The sequence below is a fragment of the Eublepharis macularius genome, chromosome 3, assembly GCF_028583425.1.
Source record: "Eublepharis macularius isolate TG4126 chromosome 3, MPM_Emac_v1.0, whole genome shotgun sequence".
NCBI lineage: Eukaryota > Metazoa > Chordata > Lepidosauria > Squamata > Eublepharidae > Eublepharis > Eublepharis macularius.
The window spans coordinates 89,189,083-89,212,955 of record NC_072792.1 but is presented as its reverse complement, the minus strand read 5'-3'; the positions used below and the strand labels follow the sequence as shown (position 1 = coordinate 89,212,955).

The 23,873-nt window shown below is 40.0% G+C and overlaps 1 protein-coding gene across 3 annotated transcripts; it reads left to right on the top strand.

Moving 5' to 3' along the window:
- The first annotated feature begins 1,481 nt into the window (after positions 1-1,481).
- PWP2 (PWP2 small subunit processome component) lies at positions 1,482-23,873 on the top strand. 3 transcript variants are annotated; one of them, XR_008596733.1, is made up of 22 exons: positions 1,482-1,570; positions 3,236-3,348; positions 4,552-4,646; positions 4,913-5,012; positions 5,387-5,530; positions 6,799-6,934; positions 7,560-7,780; positions 9,045-9,188; positions 10,184-10,254; positions 12,557-12,693; positions 13,383-13,531; positions 14,657-14,804; positions 15,214-15,364; positions 16,267-16,447; positions 16,814-16,961; positions 17,610-17,718; positions 18,701-18,766; positions 19,674-19,892; positions 21,374-21,524; positions 21,840-21,914; positions 22,575-22,786; positions 23,066-23,873. XR_008596733.1 is itself a non-coding variant. In XM_054975118.1 (21 exons), the coding sequence occupies exons 1-21, from the start codon at positions 1,553-1,555 to the stop codon at positions 22,729-22,731; spliced, it is 2,733 nt and encodes a 910-aa protein (XP_054831093.1). In that variant the 5' UTR covers positions 1,482-1,552; the 3' UTR covers positions 22,732-23,873. The 3 variants fall into 3 exon arrangements, 2 of the variants coding, with proteins under 2 accessions (XP_054831093.1, XP_054831094.1); XM_054975118.1 differs by having other exon boundaries at positions 22,575-23,873; XM_054975119.1 differs by lacking the exon at positions 1,482-1,570 and adding an exon at positions 1,593-1,675 and having other exon boundaries at positions 22,575-23,873.

Below are 23,873 nucleotides of genomic sequence, written 5' to 3'. Positions count from 1 at the left end.
ATTAATAACAATTCCATTCTGTGATCCATCTTGGATTTTTCCTATCAGCTTTCTTCACTGTCCAACTTTCACATCCATCCATAGTAATGGGGAATACCATAGTTTGAATTATATTGATCTTGATTCCCAGAGAGACATCTTTAAGGATCTTCTCTAGCTCCCTTACAGCTGCTCTTCCAGGTCTCAATCTTCTAATTTCTTCATTGCAGTCTCCCTTTTTGTTGATGATTGAGCCAATGAATAGAAAATCTCTTTTCTGGCTAGTGTATAATGGAAAGAATAGAAAAGAGCCTTTTAAGGCAAAAGAATTCGCTATGCTATACCTTAAGTCAGTGATACCCTTGTGTTTGGGAGCCTGCTGTTCTGAACACCATTCCCCAATGTGGAACCCACCCTGTGTCATAGAATAGTAGGCAAGGGTATTGCTCAGTGGGGCTTGTAGTTGGTACCTGGTTTCCATCTTGAGACACCTCCTGGCAGAGGGCTAGAGGATGGGTAAGCTGCAGCCCCCCACTGATGCAGGCCTTATGCCAGGGGTGGAAGTGAAGAGTCTATCCTCTCCAACCCCTCCCCCTACCCTTTACAAATGTATCCTATAATTTTTTTAAATGTCTTTGAAATTGACCTTATTATTCACACTGCATATTCTGCCCAGTCTAGTGAGGTGGGCTATAAATGACATAACAAAAATTAAAAATTGAGACTGTGGCAGGATAGGGAAGGGGCGCCTGGGGGAAAAGTAATTAAGGCACAATTGAGGAGGAGAAAACGAGCATGCAACACAATCGTAGATTTGTGGCGTCAAAAAAGAGGAGGGAACTCTCGACACCAGCTTGCCATGCTAGAGCCACGTCTCAGACTTGATTCAAATTTAAATGCGATGCTGGCCGGTTATCTGCATGGTCGTGCACGAACCCAGCGGCTCCTTTAAAACCCTGTGTAGACGTGTAGTATTGCTAGGTATACTATATTAGTACACTAGCGCAATAACGCCACGATACCACGGCCTGGTCAAATTGCACGAAAGGCGGATAAATGATCTCTTTAAATGAGACCCTGCACGCCTTGAAAGGCCATGTGAACGCGCCTGTTTGTCTGTATCACGTGTGAATCAGGCGTGGCTGACTGGCGCAGAATCGCCTGGTGGAATGGCGCAGGGTCCATGATTCCTTCCATTTCGGAACGTCCCTTCGCGGGTGCTGGTTTTCTTGCAGCAGGGACGGGGAGGGGGACGTTCCTAACGCGATCCTTCGCTTGCAGCTGCGGGGGCCGTTCCACCAAGTCCTCCTCCCCCGCTGTACCGGAGCAGGGCTCAGAGGAGGAGTTTTGAAGGGCGTGCCCAGACCGGCCGATAGAGGCGCACACGGAAACCTAGGAGAGTCGTGTGAGGAAAGGCCGAGCGTGAGCAGCTGCCCTCTCCTTTCTCCTCCCGTACACCAGGGGGAGCAACGGCATAGCGAGCCGTTTTTCCGGTCGGAAGGAAGGCAGAGGCTGAGCTTCCGGGTCGCCCTTCCCACGTGTGCATTATTTCGCATCGGGGACCTGCGCGAGGATGAAGTTCGCCTACAAGGTGAGGCAAGGCGAGGCGCGCAACTTGGTCTTGCTGGGGCGCTCAGCATCTCCCTTCTCGCCGCCCCCATCCCGAGGCCGTCTGGGCCTGCGGCTTCATTTAATTGTGCGGTTAACCACTCGCCCCAGACGTTTCTTATAGCGCCGTGGCGTTTGGTCAAAAAAGTGGAAACCTGATGCACGTGCTGTGCCAGCATTGTGCTGGGGGGAGTGTTACCTTTCCCGTGTTATATGCGATACATAGAGATCGGCAAATGCACCTTTAAGTCCTTGATGGAGTGTCCTGGTAGATTGAAGTGTATGTCAGATTTGTGTCCATTTATTCTTTTGCACAGAGGTTGACTGGTTTGTCCTATATACAGAGCAGAGGGGCATTGTTGGCACATAAGGGCATATATCACATTGGAGGATGAGCAGCTGTAAGAGCCAGAGATTGTGTAGTTGGCACCATTGGGTCCTTTAATTGTATTTTCTGGGTAGATATGTGGGCAGAGTTGGCATCTGGGTCTGTTGCAGGGTCACCCTGTGTTGGTAACTTTGTTAGCTGGTTCATGGTTGTTAGTGAGAAGTCATTTGAGGTTGGGGGGACTGTCTGTAGGCAAGGAGAGGTCTTCCACCTAGGGGTTGTGAGAGAGCAGCAGCATTTTCCAGGATGGGCTGTAGATTGCTGATGATATGTTGGATAGGTTTGAGCTGGGAACTATAGGTGACAATCAGTGGTGTCCTGTTGTTGGTTCTTTTTGGTTTGTGCTGGAGCAGGCTGTTTCTGGGTACTAGTCTGGCCCAATGGATTGAATAGAGACTCTGGATGGTTATCTCATAAGTAACTGCCTTTCAGGCATTCCATCCAGAAGCAACTGCCTTTCAGGCATTCCATTCAGATTCAGCTATGGAGGGGAGGAGTCACCACCCAACCCGTATTGTGCGCTTCACTTCTTTCATGACTTTTGCAAATAATTTGTATCTACTCCCGCCTCCCCTCACCACCTATATATCTCTGGCCAGTTTCTTCATACCCTCCATGCATCTGATGAAGAGAGCTGTGGTTCTCGAAAGCTTATGCTACAATAAAGTTGGTTAATCTTTAAAGTGCTACTGGACTCTTTACTTAATTGTGTAGGTGTGTGGGGGAAGTTATCACAGTGCATGTGCTCGGAAAGGCATTGGTTGCTACCTGGTCATCTTCCAGAAATGGAATAATGTTTGGCAGGTGGTCTAATTTTTTGTGCCTGGGCATAAGAGATACTAATGTTTTTCAGGCTTAATAATTTTGTTGACATGCTTATTTTACCTGAGCTTCTGGGAAGCTTCTGTCCCAATACAGTCCTTGTTCTCTGTGTGCCTTTACTTTTTTCAATTGTACCTAAGCTTCCCATTTCCTTCTCATTGTACTTTCTCTGCTGTGATATCCATTTTTGTCACTGTACTTATCTCCATTACATCTACTCATTTTCTAAAGATGAATTCTGAGGTTCCTTGTGGAATTTTTTCTCAAATGAATACCATGTTTGGGAGCTAGATGTGCATAATCCTTAATTGATAGATTTCTTAAGATACAGGGCATTTTCAAAAATCAATGTTTGAAGCAGTCATCAGGAGATTACTAATATAGGGATTCATCTACCTCAATTTTCTGATTCAGTCACATGTTATTTCTTACTTATAGTTCTCCAACTTACTGGGCACAGTTTACCGACATGGAAATTTGAATTTCACTCCAGATGGGAACTCTCTGATTAGTCCTGTGGGAAACAGAATTACTGTCTTTGACTTGAAAAAGTAAGTGCTCTCACTATCATTAAAATAGAACTATCCCAAATGAAATACAGCCTTTTGAATCTTGCTCATCAATTTAAGAAACCATTCAAGTCCAGTAGAACCTTAAAGACCAACAATATTTCCAGAGTGCAATCTTTCAGGTATCAAAGCTGCCCAAACTTTGACTCTTTGAAGCTCATACCCTGGCACTCTTGTTGGTCTTGGTACTGGACTCTAGTCTTGCTCTTTTATTGAGCTGTATCATCACATTATGTTTATCTCAAAATAAGATATTTTCTTTTACCTGTTTTGGCTTTCTAAGGTGGGGACATCTTCCACTCAGATTTACAAATCCTCTGACTAGTGCTAAGTTGAGGTGATAAGATGAGAATTGATTTTCTCACTGTGAGAAAACTCATGAACTCATGAATATGAACTCATTAACCAGTAGAGTGGAGTGGTAGGTAGATTCTAGCAAGTGCTGTGGACCACTTTAAGTTGTGAAGGGGAAGAAGAGGAGTCCAGTAGACTTCCAGGAGTTGTGGGGGCAGGGCCAGCTCACTTGTGCCCACTGTCCCTCCCTACAAAATGAATCAGTGCACAGATTGCTCTGCCTCATGCATTTTGCATGGCACTGGCCAGCTTATTTATTATTTCTGCAGCAGGGCAAATATTGTTAAGTTTTGGAAGGTTATTAGGTTTATAAGAATCTTTCTTTGAAGATATAAGGAAGGTGTCAATGTGATATAATGGCATACTTTGTAAACCGCTCTGAGTGGACATTAAGTTGTCCTGAAGGGCAGTATATAAATCAAATATTATTATTATTGTTATAAAGTAAAAGATGAACTATGAGAATGTAAATTACTTGAGCAGGTATGGGAAATATCTGCCAACTAGCAACAAAGCCCATTGTGTTTAACAATACAATGGGCTGTAGCAGGCATGTGTTGCCCCAGCAGCATTCCCGCACTCTGCAGTGGGCCGATTTTGGCCTCAAATGAACCAAAATTGGGCTGGTGCAGAGTGCAGGAGCACTCTGGGGTCTGTCGCACCACCCGGGCAGCATTCCTGAGGTCTGCACCTGCCTGATTTGGCCTGAAAGGGTGGAAATTGGGCCGGTGAGGAGAGCAGGAGCGCTCCAGGGCCCGTCGTGTTGTCCTGGCACTGTTCCTGTTGTTATTATTGTGCCATGTTTTTTATTTTATTGATTTTCTCCTCTAGTAACAAGTCTGAGACGCTGCCACTGGCAACCCGACGCAACGTGACATGCGTGGGCCTTTCTCCAGATGGAAACCTTGCTATACTTGTTGATGAAGGTATTTTGTTTTGAAAGGTGTAAGAAGGAAATATAAGCATGATGGAAAGTTTTTCTTAACATATATATTAATATTTAATACCTTTTCAAGAATAATGAAATGTGTTTTGTGTATTCTATTATGGCCTACAGAAGACCATAAATTGCTGAGAAATTAGATTCCCTTGAATAAAACTAACTTTTTTTAAGTAAGAATTTCTAGGTGACAGAATGTATTAATTAAGTGTTGTTGCATAGAAGCATATCTCTGTTTACTCTTTCTTATAGAGGGAGTGGCCTTGCTTGTCAACTTGATCAGTAAAGCTGTGATTCACCAGTTCCACTTTCAGAAACCTGTGCATAGTGTCTGCTTCTCTCCAAATGGAAAGTAAGAAGGGACTGTTTTAAATTCAATTATTTCCTGTATTTGACAAAATGATATGAGTAGAAGTTATCCCCAGATTAAATCGACTTTGTTATTAAAATAGGGTACAGAGGAATGGAATCTTTAGACTTATAGAAAAGAGACAAACCTGTTTTATACAGGAAAGGACATTTAATCTGTATGAAAGTGTATTCTAGAGATAATATAAATAGAACAGAAATGTGTCAATAACTTAATATATGTGTCTTAGACATTTGCACAATTTCACCTAATTCTCTGAATAATTATCTACCTAATACAGTTTGGCTTCATTTTATTGATTTTTCTTGGTCTGCTGAATTACATACAACATACCTGCTTTGTTTTCTTTGCAACAGAAAATTTGTGGTCACAAAAGACAAGGTTGCTCTGATGTACCATGCCCCTGGGAAGAAACGAGAATTTAACGCATTTGTCCTCGACACAACTTACTATGGTGCATATGATGAAACAACATGCATAGACTGGACTGATGATTCAAAGTAAGTCTTTTAGAATATTAACCTTGTCAAGTTCATCAAGAACATTTGCAAGTATGTTGAAAATTGGTTCAAACTTGTGCTTCTTATTTCTCTTGATACATTGTTGACACTCTTGCCCACTTGTTAATGGTACTGTATCTGGACATTGATGCTCTAGTCAGTTTTTGCATAGTGTGTCTTGTGCACAATGTCACTTGATTTAGAGCAAAACTGATGTGGAACCAAGAAGGACTTGTGAGGAAGGGGAAATTCCATTCCATCCTCCTCCTGGCACATTCTTCCCCCCTTTTCAGCTCCCCACACTTCTACTGCTGCTACGCCTCTCTCCCACCCAGCCCTCCTAATGCTTCTGCTGCTTCATCTTGCCTTCTTCCCCTGAATATCCCACCACTACCATTTCCTTCTTCTGTTTCGGTTTTCTGTCACAATTACCATTGCTGCTTCTCATCTTTCCTGCTATGTACTCCAGCAATGTTTATTGTAGCATCCGCAGAATGGCAGTTCAGATGTTGTAACACTACATTTCTTCAAGTTATAATGTCTCGTGTGCAGGCATCTCCAACGTTTAAAAAAACTTCCTTACATTTCCCCCCCTTTTCAGATTCCTGTGCAAACCTGGGGGTTCTGCCATCCCTGGGTGACCCCCCACCATGGATGTTTTGATCAACTTGGGTGGGAGTGAGAATGTTCACCATTAGATTTATGATAAATCCATGATTTATAATAGGATTGTCCCAATTTTAATTATTTCATTGTCACCCTGAGCAGGAGAGGTAGTATAAACATTTTCTAAAATATTTTTCAAAGAATGCTGATTTAATTATGCATGAATCTGTACCTGATGTTCAATCAATAGAATATGTTTTTTTACATATTAACTATTTGAAATTATTCTAAGTATCCCTTGATCTGAAAACTTCTGGAAGATTTTCAATTTGAGTATCACAGTAAGGTATTGCCCAGATTCATACCCCTACTTAAATGAATGGATCTCCAGAACTGCCAAAGGTATGAGAATTGGGGACAATGGAGAGGATCCAGTGGTTCTCTTTTGCTAATAAAAGGAATCCAATGGAAACCTCTTTTCATATGAATGGAAGGACATGGTTGCATCTAACTCTCTTTTTAGTTCTCTGTATCATTCCCATCGCCATAATCAGCTGCGTAGGTAATTAACTGTATCATGTCCCAGGTTATTTGCTTGACCCCTACAGTAACTATTAGTTTGTCCATTCAAAAGTTCTAAGCATTTTTTTTAATTCTTGTAGGTGCTTTGCAGTTGGCAGCAAGGATATGTCAACATGGGTATTTGGTGCAGAACGATGGGCCAATCTGATTTATTATGCATTAGGAGGTCATAAGGATTCCATTGTTTCCTGCTTTTTTGAAGAAAACAGTCTAGATGTATGTACTTTTTTGTGTTTTTTCACATTATCTATGTTTCTAGGTTAACAGCTAGTTTGTTTTGTGGAAACTATGGGGTCAAAGATGTACAAACTGCTACTGTCAAAATGTTTGGTTCTTTTAGAAGTGTATTATTAATGGGAACTAGAGAAGTGATTTGAAGTGTGCCAGTAACTGAGACAACCCAAATATATTTTGTATTCAAAATCTCTACACCCATCTCATATAGGAGTCTGGTTGTGGAATGTGGGTATTGGCAACTGATACTAATTTATGTACGTATTTTTAAAATAAACATGCCGCTGCTTTCTTTCAGCAAATAAGACCCAGATTTGAACAATAACCTTAATATGAGGTCCTTTGGTTGGCTATTTTTCACACAGCTGCATAGCTCAATAGTTATTTTCCAAAAACCAAACACTACAGAAGACATAGGGAGTCTTTTTGATAGGTACAGATAAATTAAGTTTTAGGAGACTCTGTTTAACGTTCCTCACTGATGCATTCTAATAGCTAACAGGTTCAAGTTAATTGTGGCCAATTATGCATGATATACTGTTTAATAAATTGGTTTAATACTCAGTTAAATTGTGTTATAATTGTCATACTTATGTTTTTGTTCCAGCTGTATACTGTTAGTCGAGATGCTGCTTTGTGTGTGTGGCAGTGTGATACGGAACTAAACGGCTTGAAACCTAGAATGCCCAAACAACAAACTGAAGAGGAATTGGCAAAAGACCAAGAGGAAGGGTTCACAGAAGAACAGCAGGGCAAAGAGGTTCAAGGGAAAGTCAATGAAAGTGAACAAGGGCGTCAAAAGAAAGTGAAATACTCATGTGCTGCCAAGTAAGTAATCTTTCAGGGGGTGGTGGCAGCACAGGAGGAATTTGTTTTAATAAACATATTTGTACTGCACTCAAAGCCATAATTTGTAACTTTTTTGTTTTAACCACCAATAATAAACTCCACTAGTTTCTAAACAGCATGAGCTTGAATTATGTGAGCTACAGGCATTACTGAAGTGAATGGCTCATTTGTAGCTAGATTTCTGAGCTACAAAAACTAACCAAAAAAAGAATAACAATCTTAAATCATAATATGACAATAAAAGAGGAGCAGCAGCCAGTGGGTGGGGCTGAGTAGGTGGAAGAAGTGAGCCCTTAATAGTTTCCTCTGCTTAGGGCTGGATCTTTCCCCACACTTTTTTCTCTTTGATCCTTGAGAAGGCATCGCTAGGGACTATCACTAGTCCCTAAGGATTCTGTTTGTTTGTTAAATAATACCCCACCTTTCTTCCCAATTGGAACCCAAAGCGGTTTACATCGTTCTCCTCTCCATTTTATCCTCCTAACAACCCAATGAAGTAGGTTGGGCGGTAGATAGGACTGATCGTATATGACTGGCCCAGGGCCACCCAGTAAGTTAATATGACAGAGGGGGGATTCTAACTCGAATCTGACACTCTAAGCAATATACCACTGGCTCTAAAAAAGCCACTGGGTACTAGATGCCACAGCCAAAAGGGAGAATTAGGGAAGATTATTGCAATAAGGAGTCTTTTTGCACAGTTTCTTTTGTTTACTGCAGCCCCCTTCTACACTGCTTGTTGAGCCTTAATACATAGGGTTTCTTCAATCCCCAGCAGTTGCCTTTGCAGGAACCGCAAACCACTTCTTTGAAAAGGGTAAGATGTGGAAAGTTCAGCTGCTACAAGTGCCTTTGTGCATCCAACCCTTAGTTTAGTAGTAGATTCTGTTTTGCTTCAGCATCTTTGGTGTTCCAGGACCCAATTTTTGTTAAGGTTGCCTTCATTTCAAGGTTTCTCTGAAAGAGTGATACCTTAAAAGTAGATTTTGGGAGGGGTGGGTGGGACTAGTCTGCTTGGCATGATAAACATCTGGTTGCTGTTTTCAGGAGACCTGTATGGTTGGTTGTAATTCTTCTGAGGTAACCAAAATCATAATGGCTGTAGAAACGGAATTGGTACATTGTTTAGTCCACTCCTCTATCTTGCATTTGAAATACCAGGTGATAAATACATATTAAACGAATAGCCATAGTATATCTTGTAGCTTCCTAACATTCCTCACTTATTTCATTGTTTATACAGGTATTTTTTCAACAAAGAAGGAGATTTTAACAATCTGACAGCTGCAGCTTACCACAAGAAAACGCACCTGCTTGTCACTGGATTTGCTTCTGGAATTTTTCACCTCCATGAGCTTCCATACTTCAGCCTCATCCATTCTTTAAGGTTAGTATGGATACACTTTAGTGGCAGAAGACAAATTTTGACATTGCAGTGTTAAAACACTGAACATCATTAGTTTTTTAGTGCAGTCCTGCATAGTTACTCGAATATTGAACTATGAATGGGTTTTAGATTTTGCATTGGATTGCTCTGAAAAGCTGTCAGTTATAATTGTATATTCTAACCTTTTTCATGGGCAAGGAAGCTTTTAATTGTTTTTAAATCAAAGAAAGGTTACATAGAGAGAGACTGCTGTTCATCTCTTACAGTTGAGTAAGTAAAATTTTAACTATTCAGTGCAAGATTGATATTACTACATACTTGACATTGCTCAGTATTTGCTTATTTAGAGTAATGTGCACATTTTAACTCGAAGGGTTTAATGACTCAGTGTAATGCATGCCAATGCATGCAGACTCTCTTCTCACCCTTCCCCTAACATACTGCGTTAGCTCTTACTTTGTGAGGACAGTTTTCTGGTTGAGTGGTCATAATTGAATCAAGCCTATTTTTCACTTAATGTTTTTTTGGATCCACTTCTAGGATGCTGTATAATGATAGGAGTTTCTATTAGGAGGTCAGTTTCATAAACACAGAAAACACAACATTAAACAATTGCTCTGTAAAAGTACACATATAGCTCTGCTGAGTACAGCGAAATGATGCATTCAGGTTAAAGTGAAACACTGTTAACCAACCCAAGTGGTCAAAATATAGATACGTTTATACAGTTCATTTGATTCATTGCATTGGAATGGGCTTTGGGGATCCGTTATACAAAATCTAGTCTGACTTTACTAGGCAAAAGACCATATATTGGTTTCAGTTAACTTCCCTCCTTTATAATGCTGGAATAAATGTTAGTCTTTTAGATGCTACTGGACTTCTATTTTGTCTTCCCTAATATGGCAGTCTGTCTTTTTGTCTGATACTGTTACTTCAAAAAACAGATTTGTTTTCAGTCTGTTTGAATTTAAATTTATTGTTTTTTTATTTAGCATTTCAGACCAGAAGATTGCATCTATTTCTATCAATAGTACAGGTGACTGGATTGCTTTTGGATGCTCAGGTATGCAGCTATTTATCAGTGGTGTGTTGGGCTAACAGTTGACTTGCTTCAACCACAGAAACTTACTTAGAGTCAGAGTTCTTGAGAGCTGTCAAATTCTGATTAGGGGCTCATGATTTCATTTCTCTCTCGTTCTGGGTTAAGAAGTAATATGAACAATAGCAGGATTATGTATAATACACAAGGGCAAAAAAGCTTTTGTGTTTTGTAGAAAAGCACAATAGCCTGTAAACCTTGACAACTATATAGAATCTCTTAACTGGTGCAGGATGCAGAGTGGATCATAGGAACGATATCATTCCAGCTGTGGTCCATCTACACTGGCTCCCAATCTGCTTCCAGGCACAATTCAAGATGGTGGTGCTGACCTTTAAAGCCCTGTAAGGTTTGGGATCAACATACCCGAAGGACTGCCTACTCCCTTATGAACTCACTCAATCATTGCAGTCATTTTCAGAGGCCCTGCTTTTGGTGCCCTTGCCTTCTGAGATTAGGCAAGAGGTAACCCAGGAGAATGCCTTCTCAGTCATGATACCAAAACTCTGAAACTTTCTCTCCTGGGAAACTCATCTGTCCCCTTCTATTGCCATCTTCTACCAGCGAGTGAAGGCTTCTTCTAATCGTCTCTCCTTCCTGCCCACTGTTTTAATAATTTTTAAAACATATTTTAACTCTGCTTTTAATTGTTTTAATGATGTGTGTTTGGTTTTAATTGTTTTTAAGCTTTGATTTTATTATGTTTTCTTAGCCATCTTGGTGGCCCTTATAAGCATAGAAAGGTGAGGTATAAATTTGGTAAATTAAATAATCAAGGATATGTATTTAAAACAGAGAATTATAAAAATAGGTGTATATAGTACAAAGAATTATATAGTATATAGTTTATTATAGAGAGATAGAGAGTATATAGTATAGTATATAGTACAAAGACAGCAATTAAAACATAAGCAGGGAGGGGGAGTCGTTGAGGGGATGCCAGATGAAACAAACAAACAAAAAACTCTTCACCTGCTGGCAGAAGACAGTGATAGAAGTATAGAGACAAATATCCATAATTCTAGTGACGTGACCAAGAAGGTTCTCTCTTGGGTTACCAGTCATCTAATCTCAGAAGGTGGGGGTATATGAAGCAGGACCTAAGAAGATTTCCCATTATGTCCCCCGAAGGGCCTTGCGCTCTGCAGATAAGCGGTTTCTGGTGGTCCTCAGCTTGAGGGACATTTGGCTGGCCTCGACTAGAGCCAGGACTTTTTCTGCCCTGGCTCTGGCCTGGTGGAACACTCTCCCAATGGAGATTTGGGCCCTGCAGGATCTTTTACAGTTCCACAGGGCCTTTAAGACAGAGATGTTCCACTGGGCCTTTAACTAGGGGCCAGCATTTTGTCCCCCTTCTGACCACCATGCCATCCTTTTGCAGCTGCCCTGGATTTACATCATGGCGGTGCCCATGGTTTATGGTGATTTTGCAGTAGCCTGATTTGGTCAGTGGCGCCTGGACTCTTCTCATATTTTTGGGGTCAAGTTGGTTATAATGTTTTTATTGTATTGCTCAGGGCGGCTTCCAATAAAATATACAGTTAAGTTTTATTGGAAGCCGCCCTGAGCCCGCTTGTGGGAAGGGCAGTGTAAAAGCTGAATAAAATAAAATAAAAATAAAAAGATGACCATAGTGGTTGGGGTAGGTTTATATGGGAGCAGACAATTCTTAATGTATTCTGGTTCCAAATCTTACAGGGCTTTAAAGGTCAAGACCCACACTTTGAATTGGGCCTGGAAACAAATAGGGAGCCTGTGTAGACTGAGACTGGAGCAATATGGTCCCTACAACCCATTCCAACCAACATTCTGGCTGAAGTTTCTAAACATTTTTCAAGGTCAGCTTCACATAGAGTGCATTGCAGGAATCATATTCTAGGTGTTCTCATACTATGTACCACAAGAAAGCCTGCAGCTGGCTAACCAGTCAGAGCCGCAGCTGATTAACCCAGTCACGGCCACAGCTGCACCTGCTTATCGAGCAGAAGGCCTGGATCCAAGATCACCTCCCAAATAACAGACATGCTCCTTCAAGGGGAGTGCAACCCCATCCAGAACAGGATTCACCTCAAATCCCAGGAAGACTTCCCTGATTGACTCTGGAGAATTGCACTTTTCAAAAACTACATGCACACCTAATCTGTGTGTGTTACCTTAAAAAAATAAAAGTGAATAATATTGCTAAAAATGGCATTTATTTAATAGTTTGAATTGGTTCTTTAAAACTAAACGAAATGTCCTGCCTTCCTTTCCATTGTGTTGACAGGTCTGGGACAGCTCTTGGTGTGGGAATGGCAAAGTGAGTCCTATGTGTTGAAGCAGCAAGGTCACTTCAACAGTATGGTGTCACTTGCATATTCCCCAGATGGACAGTATTTGGCAACTGGTGGGGATGATGGAAAGGTAAGTCTGGCACTGTTGATAAAAATGGAATTAGCAATTGTCTAAAGCCTATAGTTTCTGAATATATCCTGTAAAGAGATCTATTACTTCTAAGGGTTCTTCTGTTAAAATACAAGAGCACTTGTTTATTTGTGTGTATGTATTGTGCAAGACCTGAGGAAGGCTGTTAATGATAGAACATTTTGGAAGTCATTACTTCATAAGGTCACCATAAGTTAGAAGTGAGTTGACAGCACGTAACTCACATGTAAACACAATACATGTGTCTTTATTTTTTGTGTATAATTTGGTGGGGCGGGGGAGCAGAATATTCTTTATTTGAAAAAGTATTGGTGATATTCTGAAATAGGAGAAAAGCCACATTCATGCTTGGCTAATATTGAAGTTGTTTAGATTCTCTGTTGCCTGATCATGATATATAGCCACATAATTAATCAGAAACATAGCTGAGGATAAAAGGAAGTGTTCTTGTCATCGAGATTCTGGTGGCATGAATTTGAATTCTGTGCTCAAATAAAAGCTTATCCCTGCTAAGGTTGGCATATGGGAATGCACTTTCATTGCACTGGGCAGGGGGTTGGACTAGATGGTCTGTATGGCCCCTTCCAACACTATGATTCCATGATTCATTGGATGAAGTTGAAGTTAAATACTTTGTTCATCCCACCTTAAGGACTTTCTGGTTTCAGGTGAAGATATGGAACACCAGCAGTGGTTTCTGCTTTGTTACCTTTACAGAACATACCAGCAGCATATCTGCTGTAACATTTACCTCTTCAGGTTATGTCATTTTGAGTGCATCTCTGGATGGAACAGTGCGAGCATTTGATCTTCACAGGTAAATTGTCCATCAATCTTTTGATCTCCCTGAGCTTTGGGGTTTTTTTGGTGTAAAGACCAGGGAGCCTGTTCTCATCAGATCTCAGAAGTTAAGCAGGGTTGGCCTTGGTTAGTAATTGGATGGAAGACCTCCGTCGAAGACCAGAGTTACAGAGGCAGGCACCACCTCTGTTAGTCTCTTTCCATGAAAACCCCACCAGGGGTCACCATAAGTCAACTATGTCTTGAGGGCAGTATTTCATTTTTTCAAAGACAGATTTATATTCTTTTTCAAAGACAGAATATTCTTTTTTAAAATTAAGTTGAAAAGCAGATTACATTCATATGCGGTGGGCATGTCCCAGGGCTCAAGTTTATTGGAAAACAATAGAAAAGACAGTTTTTGAGATACGGGGATTGGTCCTTAATTTGAAACTTGAAATTTTATCTTTTTAACTGTCGATAACGTAACAACGGATTCCAGAGAACTACTGCTGTATGCTGTAACTTCTGTGAGGATGGTATTTGCACATTATAGGAAACAACCGACATTGCCTGGCAAATTAGAGAGGTTCTTAAGGATGTAGGAATTGTTTATCAACAAAATTAAAAGCAATTCAAAATTCTAAGGATATTTTAGATGGCAAAAATCAGACACAATTGGCTACTTTTTTAAAACATCTTAAGCTGTTAGAAATGAATGGTTAAGAAAGGAACAACTATAACTTTGTCCATTATCTTTCTTCATTTTTTAAAAAATTTGTGAACTGGATGTGGTGTTTGCTGTGCATACTGGCTCTGGTTGGGAATTGTTGCATTTTAATAAAAAATGCTTTAGGTGCTTTTTAAATTTATGTTATGAAATCTTTTGCTGGGTTAACTAAGGTAGAGTCAGTGTCCAAATTCTTACTATATCACAGTCCTCCCACATAGTTGTACCACTTCAGATTACATACGTACATTTGGTAATTTTAAATATCCCATTTCAGAATCACTCCCTGAAGCAGTTAATAATGCGTGTCATTTTTTCAGATATTTATTTCAAATAAACCTTTTTCAGATATTCAGATGTGAAATTAATTTGTTAAAGCTAATAAAAGAATTGTATTTTGTTCTTAAATCATATTTCTGCATTTTTTTACAGATACCGCAATTTCCGCACTTTCACATCCCCTCGACCAGCACAGTTCTCTTCCTTAGCTGTAGACAGCAGTGGTGAGATAGTTTCAGCTGGTTCTCAGGACTCCTTTGAAGTATTTGTGTGGTCCATACAGAGTGGGCGACTCTTGGATGTAAGAAAAAAACTTGCTTTGGTTGTAGTCTCAGACTATTTGGAAACTCTTTCCTGAGGCCAGTTTTATGCCCAGTGAAGGAGGACTTCTACTAGTATATTAAAAACTGCATCAAAATAAACGTTCCTTAGAATTATATGCAAGATCCAGTTTGTTCCCTTTTTACTACTGCAGTAGTTTATGGATCTCTTGTATATGTTTTAAAAGAAGATGGCAAATGCAGCTATGTAATGCATGGTGTGGAAGTCATATACCAGGGCAACTTTAAGTGTAATTGTAGCTTGATAGTGAAATTCCTGATAAATCTTTCAACTGAATGCGTTCATTTAAACACTTTGATATAATGTTGCATGTTTAGGTAGATATTCTTGTTTAATTCCATGTTTGTTTGTATTTTTTTCTCCATTAGGTCTTAGCTGGCCATGAAGGCCCCATCAGTAGCCTGTGCTTTAACCCAATGAAATGTGTTCTAGCAAGTGGTTCTTGGGATAAAACAGTCAGATTGTGGGATATGCTGGATAGCTGGAGGACCAAGGAAACCCTGTCACTGAATTCAGATGGTAAATGCAGATCGCTCTAAGGGCTAAACTTTAAAATCATTTTAAAATGCTGCAGAGACCTGATCCTGATCTGGCCCATTGCACAGTGCTCTTAACCCTGCCCCCTTTCAAGTGGGGTGTATGTGCAGCCATTTCAGCACATGAAAAGGCATGGGGGAGGGGGAGGAAGAGCCCTTCGCTGTGGGCCTGATCAGGATTGGGTCCTCATAACCTTTAAAAATTATTTTAAAACGGCAGCAGTGTCCTCATGGCATCTAGTTTAGCCCTGTGTGAATTCAGACAGCTTTGTTAATTGTGTGATGCTTGAGAATTTGGGATAGCCTGTCTATTTGAAGTTAGAACAGTTAGAACTTAAGAACAGTTACTTTGCGGAAAGGTTGTCTGTTATGCAACTCTTGCCATTTAAGTGGGCTTTAAGCAGGTGATCAAAATGCAATCTAATTTGCAAGGATATAATAATATTGGAAATGTTAAAACGGCAAGAGGATATATTCAGATGTGCGGAAGTACAGGTATCAAACCATGTATTTCCATGCACAATTTTATCTATACACATGCACCAGTTCTGCTGAAGTGTTGGTTTCCACACATGTGGACAAAGGTGAAAATGTTTGGTGATGTGAGACAAATGAATTTTGTTTCTGAGTAATGGTTCCAATGTAAGAGCAAACCATGGCTAATTAGAGAACAAGACTGAGAATCCTCAAGCTTGCCTGTTCCCTCCTACCCCTTTCCTCCCTTTCTGTATGGCTTGAAAATTAAACATTAAAATCCTAAGCTTGTTCATGTAAGAAGCCCTGTAGTGTCTCATCTTCACCATGCATGCGAAACTAAAACTTGTAAGGATGTTTCTTAAAATGAGACTTAATTTTTACTTCTCTCATTAAACAAATCTTATGCAGTGCTTGCTGTTGCATTTTCCCCGGATGGTAATGAACTTGCAGTTGCTTCCTTGGATGGACAGATAACCTTCTGGGATCATGACAATGCTGTGCAGACTGGATCAATTGAGGGAAGACATGATCTACAGATGGGGAGAAAGGAACTGGACAAAATAACAGCCAAGCAAGCTGCTAAGGGGAAGTAGGTGGCAGTATTGGTGACCATTTTTTAGATTTGGATTTTATTACACTTCTTGTAATGAAGACGGAAGCTTGTGCATAGCATGCACCTTTTCAAGACTCCTCTTTGAGTGTTCTGCTGGCTTATTTGGAGTCTTAGGATATTGGCTATCCTTTTAAAAAATTCTCATGCAGTGTGTCTTGGCTGCAGATAGGCATTTCAGTATCTCGGTGGCGTTGATTCTAGTTTGAGATGTTTTTTGTATTAAAGCTCTTGTTACGTATGAATCATTAAATCCTTACTAGTTCCTGCCTAGAAGTTGCTAATAATTATTTAGTCCGGGGTAGATAAATACAATAACTAATTAGTACTGTTTTTTGTTTCCAGATCTTTTACTACTCTCTGTTACTCGGCTGATGGGCAGTCCATTCTGGCAGGAGGGTTGTCAAAGTTTGTTTGTATTTATCACATCAAAGAGCAGATTCTCATGAAGAAATTTGAGATATCTTGCAATCTTTCCTTAGATGCAATGGAGGTTAGTGACAGATTTTTGGATGGTGACAGTGGAGTTTGGTACAGAATAGCTATAGAGCAGACTTTATTGAGTTCGGCAACAAATTGAGCTAAATAAGACCATGAAAGAAAAGTATGTACAGCTAATGGTAAACTGATAACGAATTTATTCTTTGACTAATGTAATGCAGCTCTGCATATCTGGCTCTGCTGTGTACATGGCGGCTCTCCTGGATCCTGAGTATCCTGTGGCAAGAGAGTACCCATCCCCTGTGCTTTGCTTTCTTGTGGGGGCTCTCACATGCAGGAATTACTCACTGCTCGCAGTCAGGGAGCAGAGAAAGCATCAAAATCTTTCCCCTCCAAGGAAGGAAGTGCTCAGGAATTATTGTGATCACTTGTGTTGGACTTGGACTGTTCTAGGGTAACTGGAGCAGGAAATGAATGACTGCTGCCTCAGTTCTTATTTGCAAGACGGTAGTCAGAGCTCATAAATAACCTAGTTTCTCTGCAGTGTTATTTGAGACAGTATTTTTATTTTCTCAGTCTTTGGCCTTCACTGTTTTGAGAGCAACCACCACAGTCCATTAACATTCTGAAATTCCAAACACTTGATCTGAATTGGTTTGTCTTCAAGGCTGTAACATAATAAACCTTCAATTTCTCACAGGAGTTTCTGGATCGCAGGAAAATGACTGAATTTGGAAGCATGGCATTAATAGATGAAGGAACTGGGGATGATGATGGTGTGGCTATCCCTCTTCCAGGGGTTAAAAGAGGTACCTCTTGTTTTTTTAGCAGTATTCAACAATTCACCCATGACACTTGCCCTTCTCTGTGAATGGAGTTTCCTTGCTGAGTCATGGAGTGATGGAAAAGACAATAATATTTAAACTACGTATTTTGTTACTTTACTTTTCACTCTCTAACAGTCACACTTTTAAACCTAGAAGACCCACAAATTATGCTTTTGTTTGGGATCAGCAGGGGAGAGAAACTGACCATGTGAGAATATTTGCACTAAATTATGTACTCTTAGTTAAATTTTCAGTTTGGCTGTAGATACAGCAACCAGTCACATGACATTAAATTCCTGACTCCATATATTAGGAACAATTTGTTTCTTAGGTATTACTTGAATATGTTATTTTTGAACTGTTTACAGCTGTCTCAGTATTGTTCAGCGGTACTTTGATGACTTAAGTAGCAAACTAAATTTTATTCTACTTTGGTATCAAGTGCATTTTTCTCTCAGAACTCTTAATAGTTTTTTAAACGATTGATTTTTGCATTTGGAACTCAAGAAAACATAGGATTTAATCCCACAATCCACCGATGCTAGGGTATTTGAGCTTTCCCACATTCCCCTCCCTCCTGCAGTCCTTTCCAACCACAAAAAAGCTTATTCCCAAGGTTGTGGGGACCTCTACAGTCTAAGAATAGCAAGGATCAGGAGGCTGCAGTGCTGAGGGGACTGAAATTACTCTGCCCCTTCTATTCCATAAGCAGAGCTGTGCTGGTGGAGAAGACAATGATTTTGTCTCTTGCTCTCATACTGCCTGCTCCCAAGCCCCATGGATATTAAACTTCCCTGGAGTCAGAAAGAGCTACCAAGGAAGGGGAACACTGTATAAAGTGTTATGAATTGACATGCTGTCTTTGTCATACATTGTGGCTGACTCAGTGGACTTGCAGTGTAAAGGTTGGTCTATACCCAAGTAAATCCAGCAAGTTATAGGATTGCTTCTCATTTTGTTTCAGGTGACATGAGTTCTCGACATTTTAAACCAGAGATAAGAGTGGCTTGCCTCCGCTTCTCTCCTACTGGTGTGTGTCTTTATTTTTACCTAGCTTCACTGTTATGTTCTCTCCATCCCCTCATCTCCCCATTGCCTGCCAAATGTGTCATGCAGCTTGTTTCTGTTGTTTTGAACTAGCCTTGGATCTTTAATTAATCTCCTCTGTACATTACCTCAGGAGGGCCCTGGTCACAACCAACACTCCTTTTATGTCCACTCACATAGAGCTTCAGATGTTTTCTGTCCTGCCTTATACCTCGAAAACACCTTCCTTTCGGAATTTGAACCCCACTGCTAACCCCATCCTTAGTATTTTGTCCTGATAGTGTGACCTATATATTGCTGCTTCCCAGAAGGTTTTCACTTCCACTGAAGGCTTTCAATCTTAGATTTCCTCTGTTTATCTGATACTGTAGGAAGGCTCAGGGCAGGTTACAACAATGTCAAACATTATACAAAGAATAATATAAATTACAGCATAAAATTACATTAAAACAACAATCTACAACGTAAAATAGCAATTAAGTACAGCCAGCTGAAGGCGTCTGCTAACGTATCTAAATAAGACAGCTGTAGAGAAGCCAAACAATGCAGATAGATGGATATCTCCTCCAAAGAAATCCATAATGGCCACCAAGCATCAAGTCCTCCCTCCATAATGTCTAGTAGGCTATCCCTTGATAGTATGGTAGTAGGCCATCACTTGGTAGTATGGCAGAAGAGTCAGTGCATGATGGTAGTTGTGAGGTAAAAAAGGAATCGTTTTTTGCATTACCAAAAATAGAATTTATTTATAAGTACATAAGCATGATAGTTGCAGAATATTGATAAGTGTATTGGTTCCAGAATTGTTCTTCAGCTTGGTGGTTTCAAAAATAATTATCTTCTTATAGGTATATTCACAGTGTCTTCTTAACTAATATAACCCCTTGCAGGTCGAAGCTGGGCAGCAACAACTACGGAAGGCCTTCTGATCTACTCATTGGACTCTGGTCTGGTCTTTGATCCATTTGACTTGGAAATTGGTATTACCCCCAGTAATGTTCACAGAGTACTACATCAGAAGGAGTATGTCAAAGCAATTGTCATGGCTTTTCGACTGAATGAGAAGAAACTAATTCAGGAAGTCTTGGAAACTGTGCCCTGTAATGATAGTAAGTGGGGCTGCTGCTCTAAATTGTTGCCAAGCCCATGTGATGGTTGTAGAAGGCAAAACTTTCTGGAGTTCCTGGCTGTCAGCGAAATAGCTTGTGGATTGTGGAGAATTTATTTATATTTATGTCATTTATAGGCTGCCGTTCTTCCTGAGACTCAGGGTGGATTACATAGTGCGAGTCAGTACAGTCAATTTCAGTGACATTTCAGTTACAATGTAATAGGGTATATAAATGCAAATTCACAAAGATTTAAAGCCCGCAGAAATCAAATACAGATTTGAAGAAATGCTGCAAAAGAGCATAAGCAATTTAAGACCGACAAACAACATAGAAAGTACTCAGTAGGGTCGTATATATAGCAACAGACAGTACATAGCAGTAAAGTCTTTACTGATGCATCTCTTTGAGACCATTTCCTTACATTACAGCCCTCGTATCTGAGCACCAAGCCCTCTTGAATAATTCAGTTTTGTGTAGCTTGCAGAAAGCCAGGAGAGTGGGAGCTTTCCTGACCTCTTATGGTCGTTCCGTAAGGTGGGTGCCACCACAGAGAATGTATGGGCAGTTGTTGATTTTGCCCATGTGCAAGGTGGTAGAAGGCCCTGTTCAGATGAGTGAAGCAGCTGGGGTGGAACATAGGGAGAGAATTGGTCCCGTAGATCTGTTGGACTGAGGCCATGAAGTATGTGATAGCCAGTACTTTGAATTGAGCCCAGTAACTGATAGGTAGCCGATGAAATGATGGCAGAATGGGAGTAATATTCATGCTCCTCCCAGCTCCCTATAATAACCAAGTTGCAGTGTTCTGCACCAACTGGAGTCTCCAGTTTAACTTAGAGGGAAAATCTATATACAGTCCATTACAGTAGTTAAGTCTCAGTGATACTATGACATGGATCCAGGTGGCCAGAGCTAGAGGGCCATCTTTCAGGCTAGAATGAGTTTGTATAAAGCCTTAACTTGATTTTCTAGCAGTAGCACTGGATCCAGTATAACCCCTAGGCTCTTAACTGAGTCTGCAAGGGTCAGATGAACTCCCTTGTCTCTGATACTTTACATCAGTGGTAGATGGTTATTTTTTTGGTAATGGGAGCCATCACAGGAATTGGGCGAGGGAGGGGGAGAATTTATTAGGTTGCATTATGATTTTCTTCACTTGAAGATATAAGTAGATTTTTTTAAAAAGTTAATTTGTCATATCAATCTATTTCATATCAATTTCTTTCCGTATTTTCCAGCTCCGCTCGGATTTCTGCTGGTTTCCAAATTTCTGTTGTCCTTAACCCTATTGTATTAACTAGTTACTGTGTAATCTGCCTTGAGTCTCACTGAGAGAGGCAGACTATAAATAACTAAATTTGGGACTAGAAAGCTTTAGTGATGGGTCATGTATAATCTAGCATAGTGGCCACTCTTTTTGCAAGTAAATGTCCTGTTTCTTCCTGTCATTTTAACTAATCTTATTTTTTTTAACATAGTTGAGGTAATCTGCTCATCACTCCCAGAACTATACATAGAAAAGTTGCTGGAATTTTTAGCCTCTTCCTTTGAGAGATCTCGTCACTTGGAATTCTACCTCTTGTGGACTCAGAAACTGCTTATGTTGCACGGGTGCAACTTAAAAACAAGGTTTGTATAAACTGGAAGATTTAAGAAAGATGCTTGCTAATATCTGCTGTTCATTCAGAGAATTTGCAATGAGAACAAATTGAGCCTAGATCTGGCTTTAGAACTAGAACTATATAAAGCACCTTTCAATCATTCTTGAGATGTTTACAGGTGTCATATTGGAGAAAAGTTGGGGGGGGGAGTTACCAGATCTGCAAGAAATAGATGTTTTATTGTTTATTTTAATATTTTGAAATACTAAATGTAGCAGTTTAGCTTTTCTATAAAAATGTACTGAATGTTTTTATAAACAGAGTAAGCTTTGTGCTTTTGCAGGTCAGGGAAACTGCTGCCTACCATTCACTTTCTTCAGAAGAGCATTCAGCGTCACTTTGAAGATGTTTCCAAACTGTACGTATTTTTCTTGAATGCATTGTTTTAACCTCTTTACCCTCCCAATAGAAAGGGATAACTGTGACTAGATTGTTTAAGGCAATCCTGTATTTCCCAGTGAAAACATCTTCTGTTCTTCCCACGTCACTCTTCTATAGTAATGGGGGCAGCCTCTGATCTAGGAGCTTTCTGATTTGTGTGGCTTTGTTCTGGCCACTTGCTCACTTTCCCTGTGTTGCATTAAATAGTTTGTCTTCATGTTTCCATATATACGTGATATTCATACTCAATATTAAAGGCCTGATATCAGAAAAAATGGAGGCATGTCTGTTTTGCCTTGCCTTTTCTGTACTGGAAAATTTGGCAAGAGTCTGTACTTGCAGAAGCAATTAATAAGAAATACAGGTCCTGTATGTTATTTGGATGTATCTAGTGTCATGAATTGCATGTGTGAATTGAGACAGCATTTTTAGATTTTTCATATTGTTCCAGATGGTAGTGTATTTCAAAAGTGCTAGTCAACATGTCTGTTGTGCAGATGTTAAGTAATCTACTCTCATGAGCGCATGTGGAAACCAGTCCTAGAAGCATATTATTGCTTGTATTTGTATACTTTGTAAAGGCTCTTTCACTGCTCTCAACCTACCTGAAAAACCACTCTGTTTGTTGTTTCTACAGTTGTGACTGGAATTGCTATAACATGAAATATATTCTGGCTATTTCACAACAACGGGGTATAAAACGTACAGCAGAAGAATCTGAAAATGGAGATCTGCAGTATTTGGAAGAGTCCAGTAATGATTCCTTCATAGAAGAATCAGTTGTGCTTTCATGAAAACTTATTTTATTAATTGTTGAAGACTTTTAAAAAATTCATAGTAATTTAAAAGGTGAACTGAACACTCCTCATAGTGACTTATTTTATGCAAATGATACAGATTTGCAGCACCTTGATTGAACAAAGAGGGAGTTCTCCTGACTCCTAAGTTATCTTGTATTCTTGTATTCTTCTGAATGTGCAAAATAACAAAACTAATACATAGACCATTTGTCAATCAAGTGAAGTGAAAGTATATAATAGTGAATCTAAATATTCCCAGGTAGTTTCCCATTCACACTTGGGGTGGTGGTTGGGGAGAGGTGTTAAGCGGCTTCCTTCTGTTTTCCAGTGGCAGCTCCTGGTGTGCCCCCAAAGTTGGGAATCTTCCAAAACTGCGTAAGGGGCAGCTGGTTGAAGAAAACATCTCCTTATCCCTTGTTTTCAAGTGCTTTCTGCTAATATGTGGGGAGTGGACTGGATCTCAGGCAAGGCTCTTCCTTTTACATGTTTTATCTAATGTCACAGTATGGAAATCATATTGTAACTTGTCCATGCTTCTCTCAACTGATAGGAAAGATTAGTGATTATCAACAATAAACAGAAGGGAAAGGCCAGTCCGGAAGCTCATTATTCCCTTCCTTCAAATTCTGAAGAGTTAGTTGGGCTGCTTTTCATATTGGGGTATGCATAATGTGATTCTCAAGAGTATTTCAGTAAATGTGTTCCTTATTTGTGCAGTTTGATTACCAAAGCAGAGGCGGGAGAAGAAAATCTGGTATTGTATCTCTTAAGGTTACATTAGTGTACTTTTTTTAAAAAAGTGGTAGTTTTTGTGCTGTCTGGCAGCCTGTCTATCAAGCACATCAGTTATGTAGCCAAGCTGCTTAGGTTTTCAAAAGACTGGAAGATCCATGAGTCCATTCTCCTATGCACAAACGGAATGTGCAAGAGACACTGCACCAATGCTTCTCTAGAGGAACTTTTATAGATTGATTTAGTAAAACATGGTCTACTTTTTTATAAAATTATTGTTTTTGAAATGTATGATATAATCTGAATGGGGTTTTTTATATATGTCACAAGAGAGCTGTGGACTTGGGAGGGAAACACTCAATTATACAATTGTACATATGTGCTCACTTTTTATAATTAAAGAA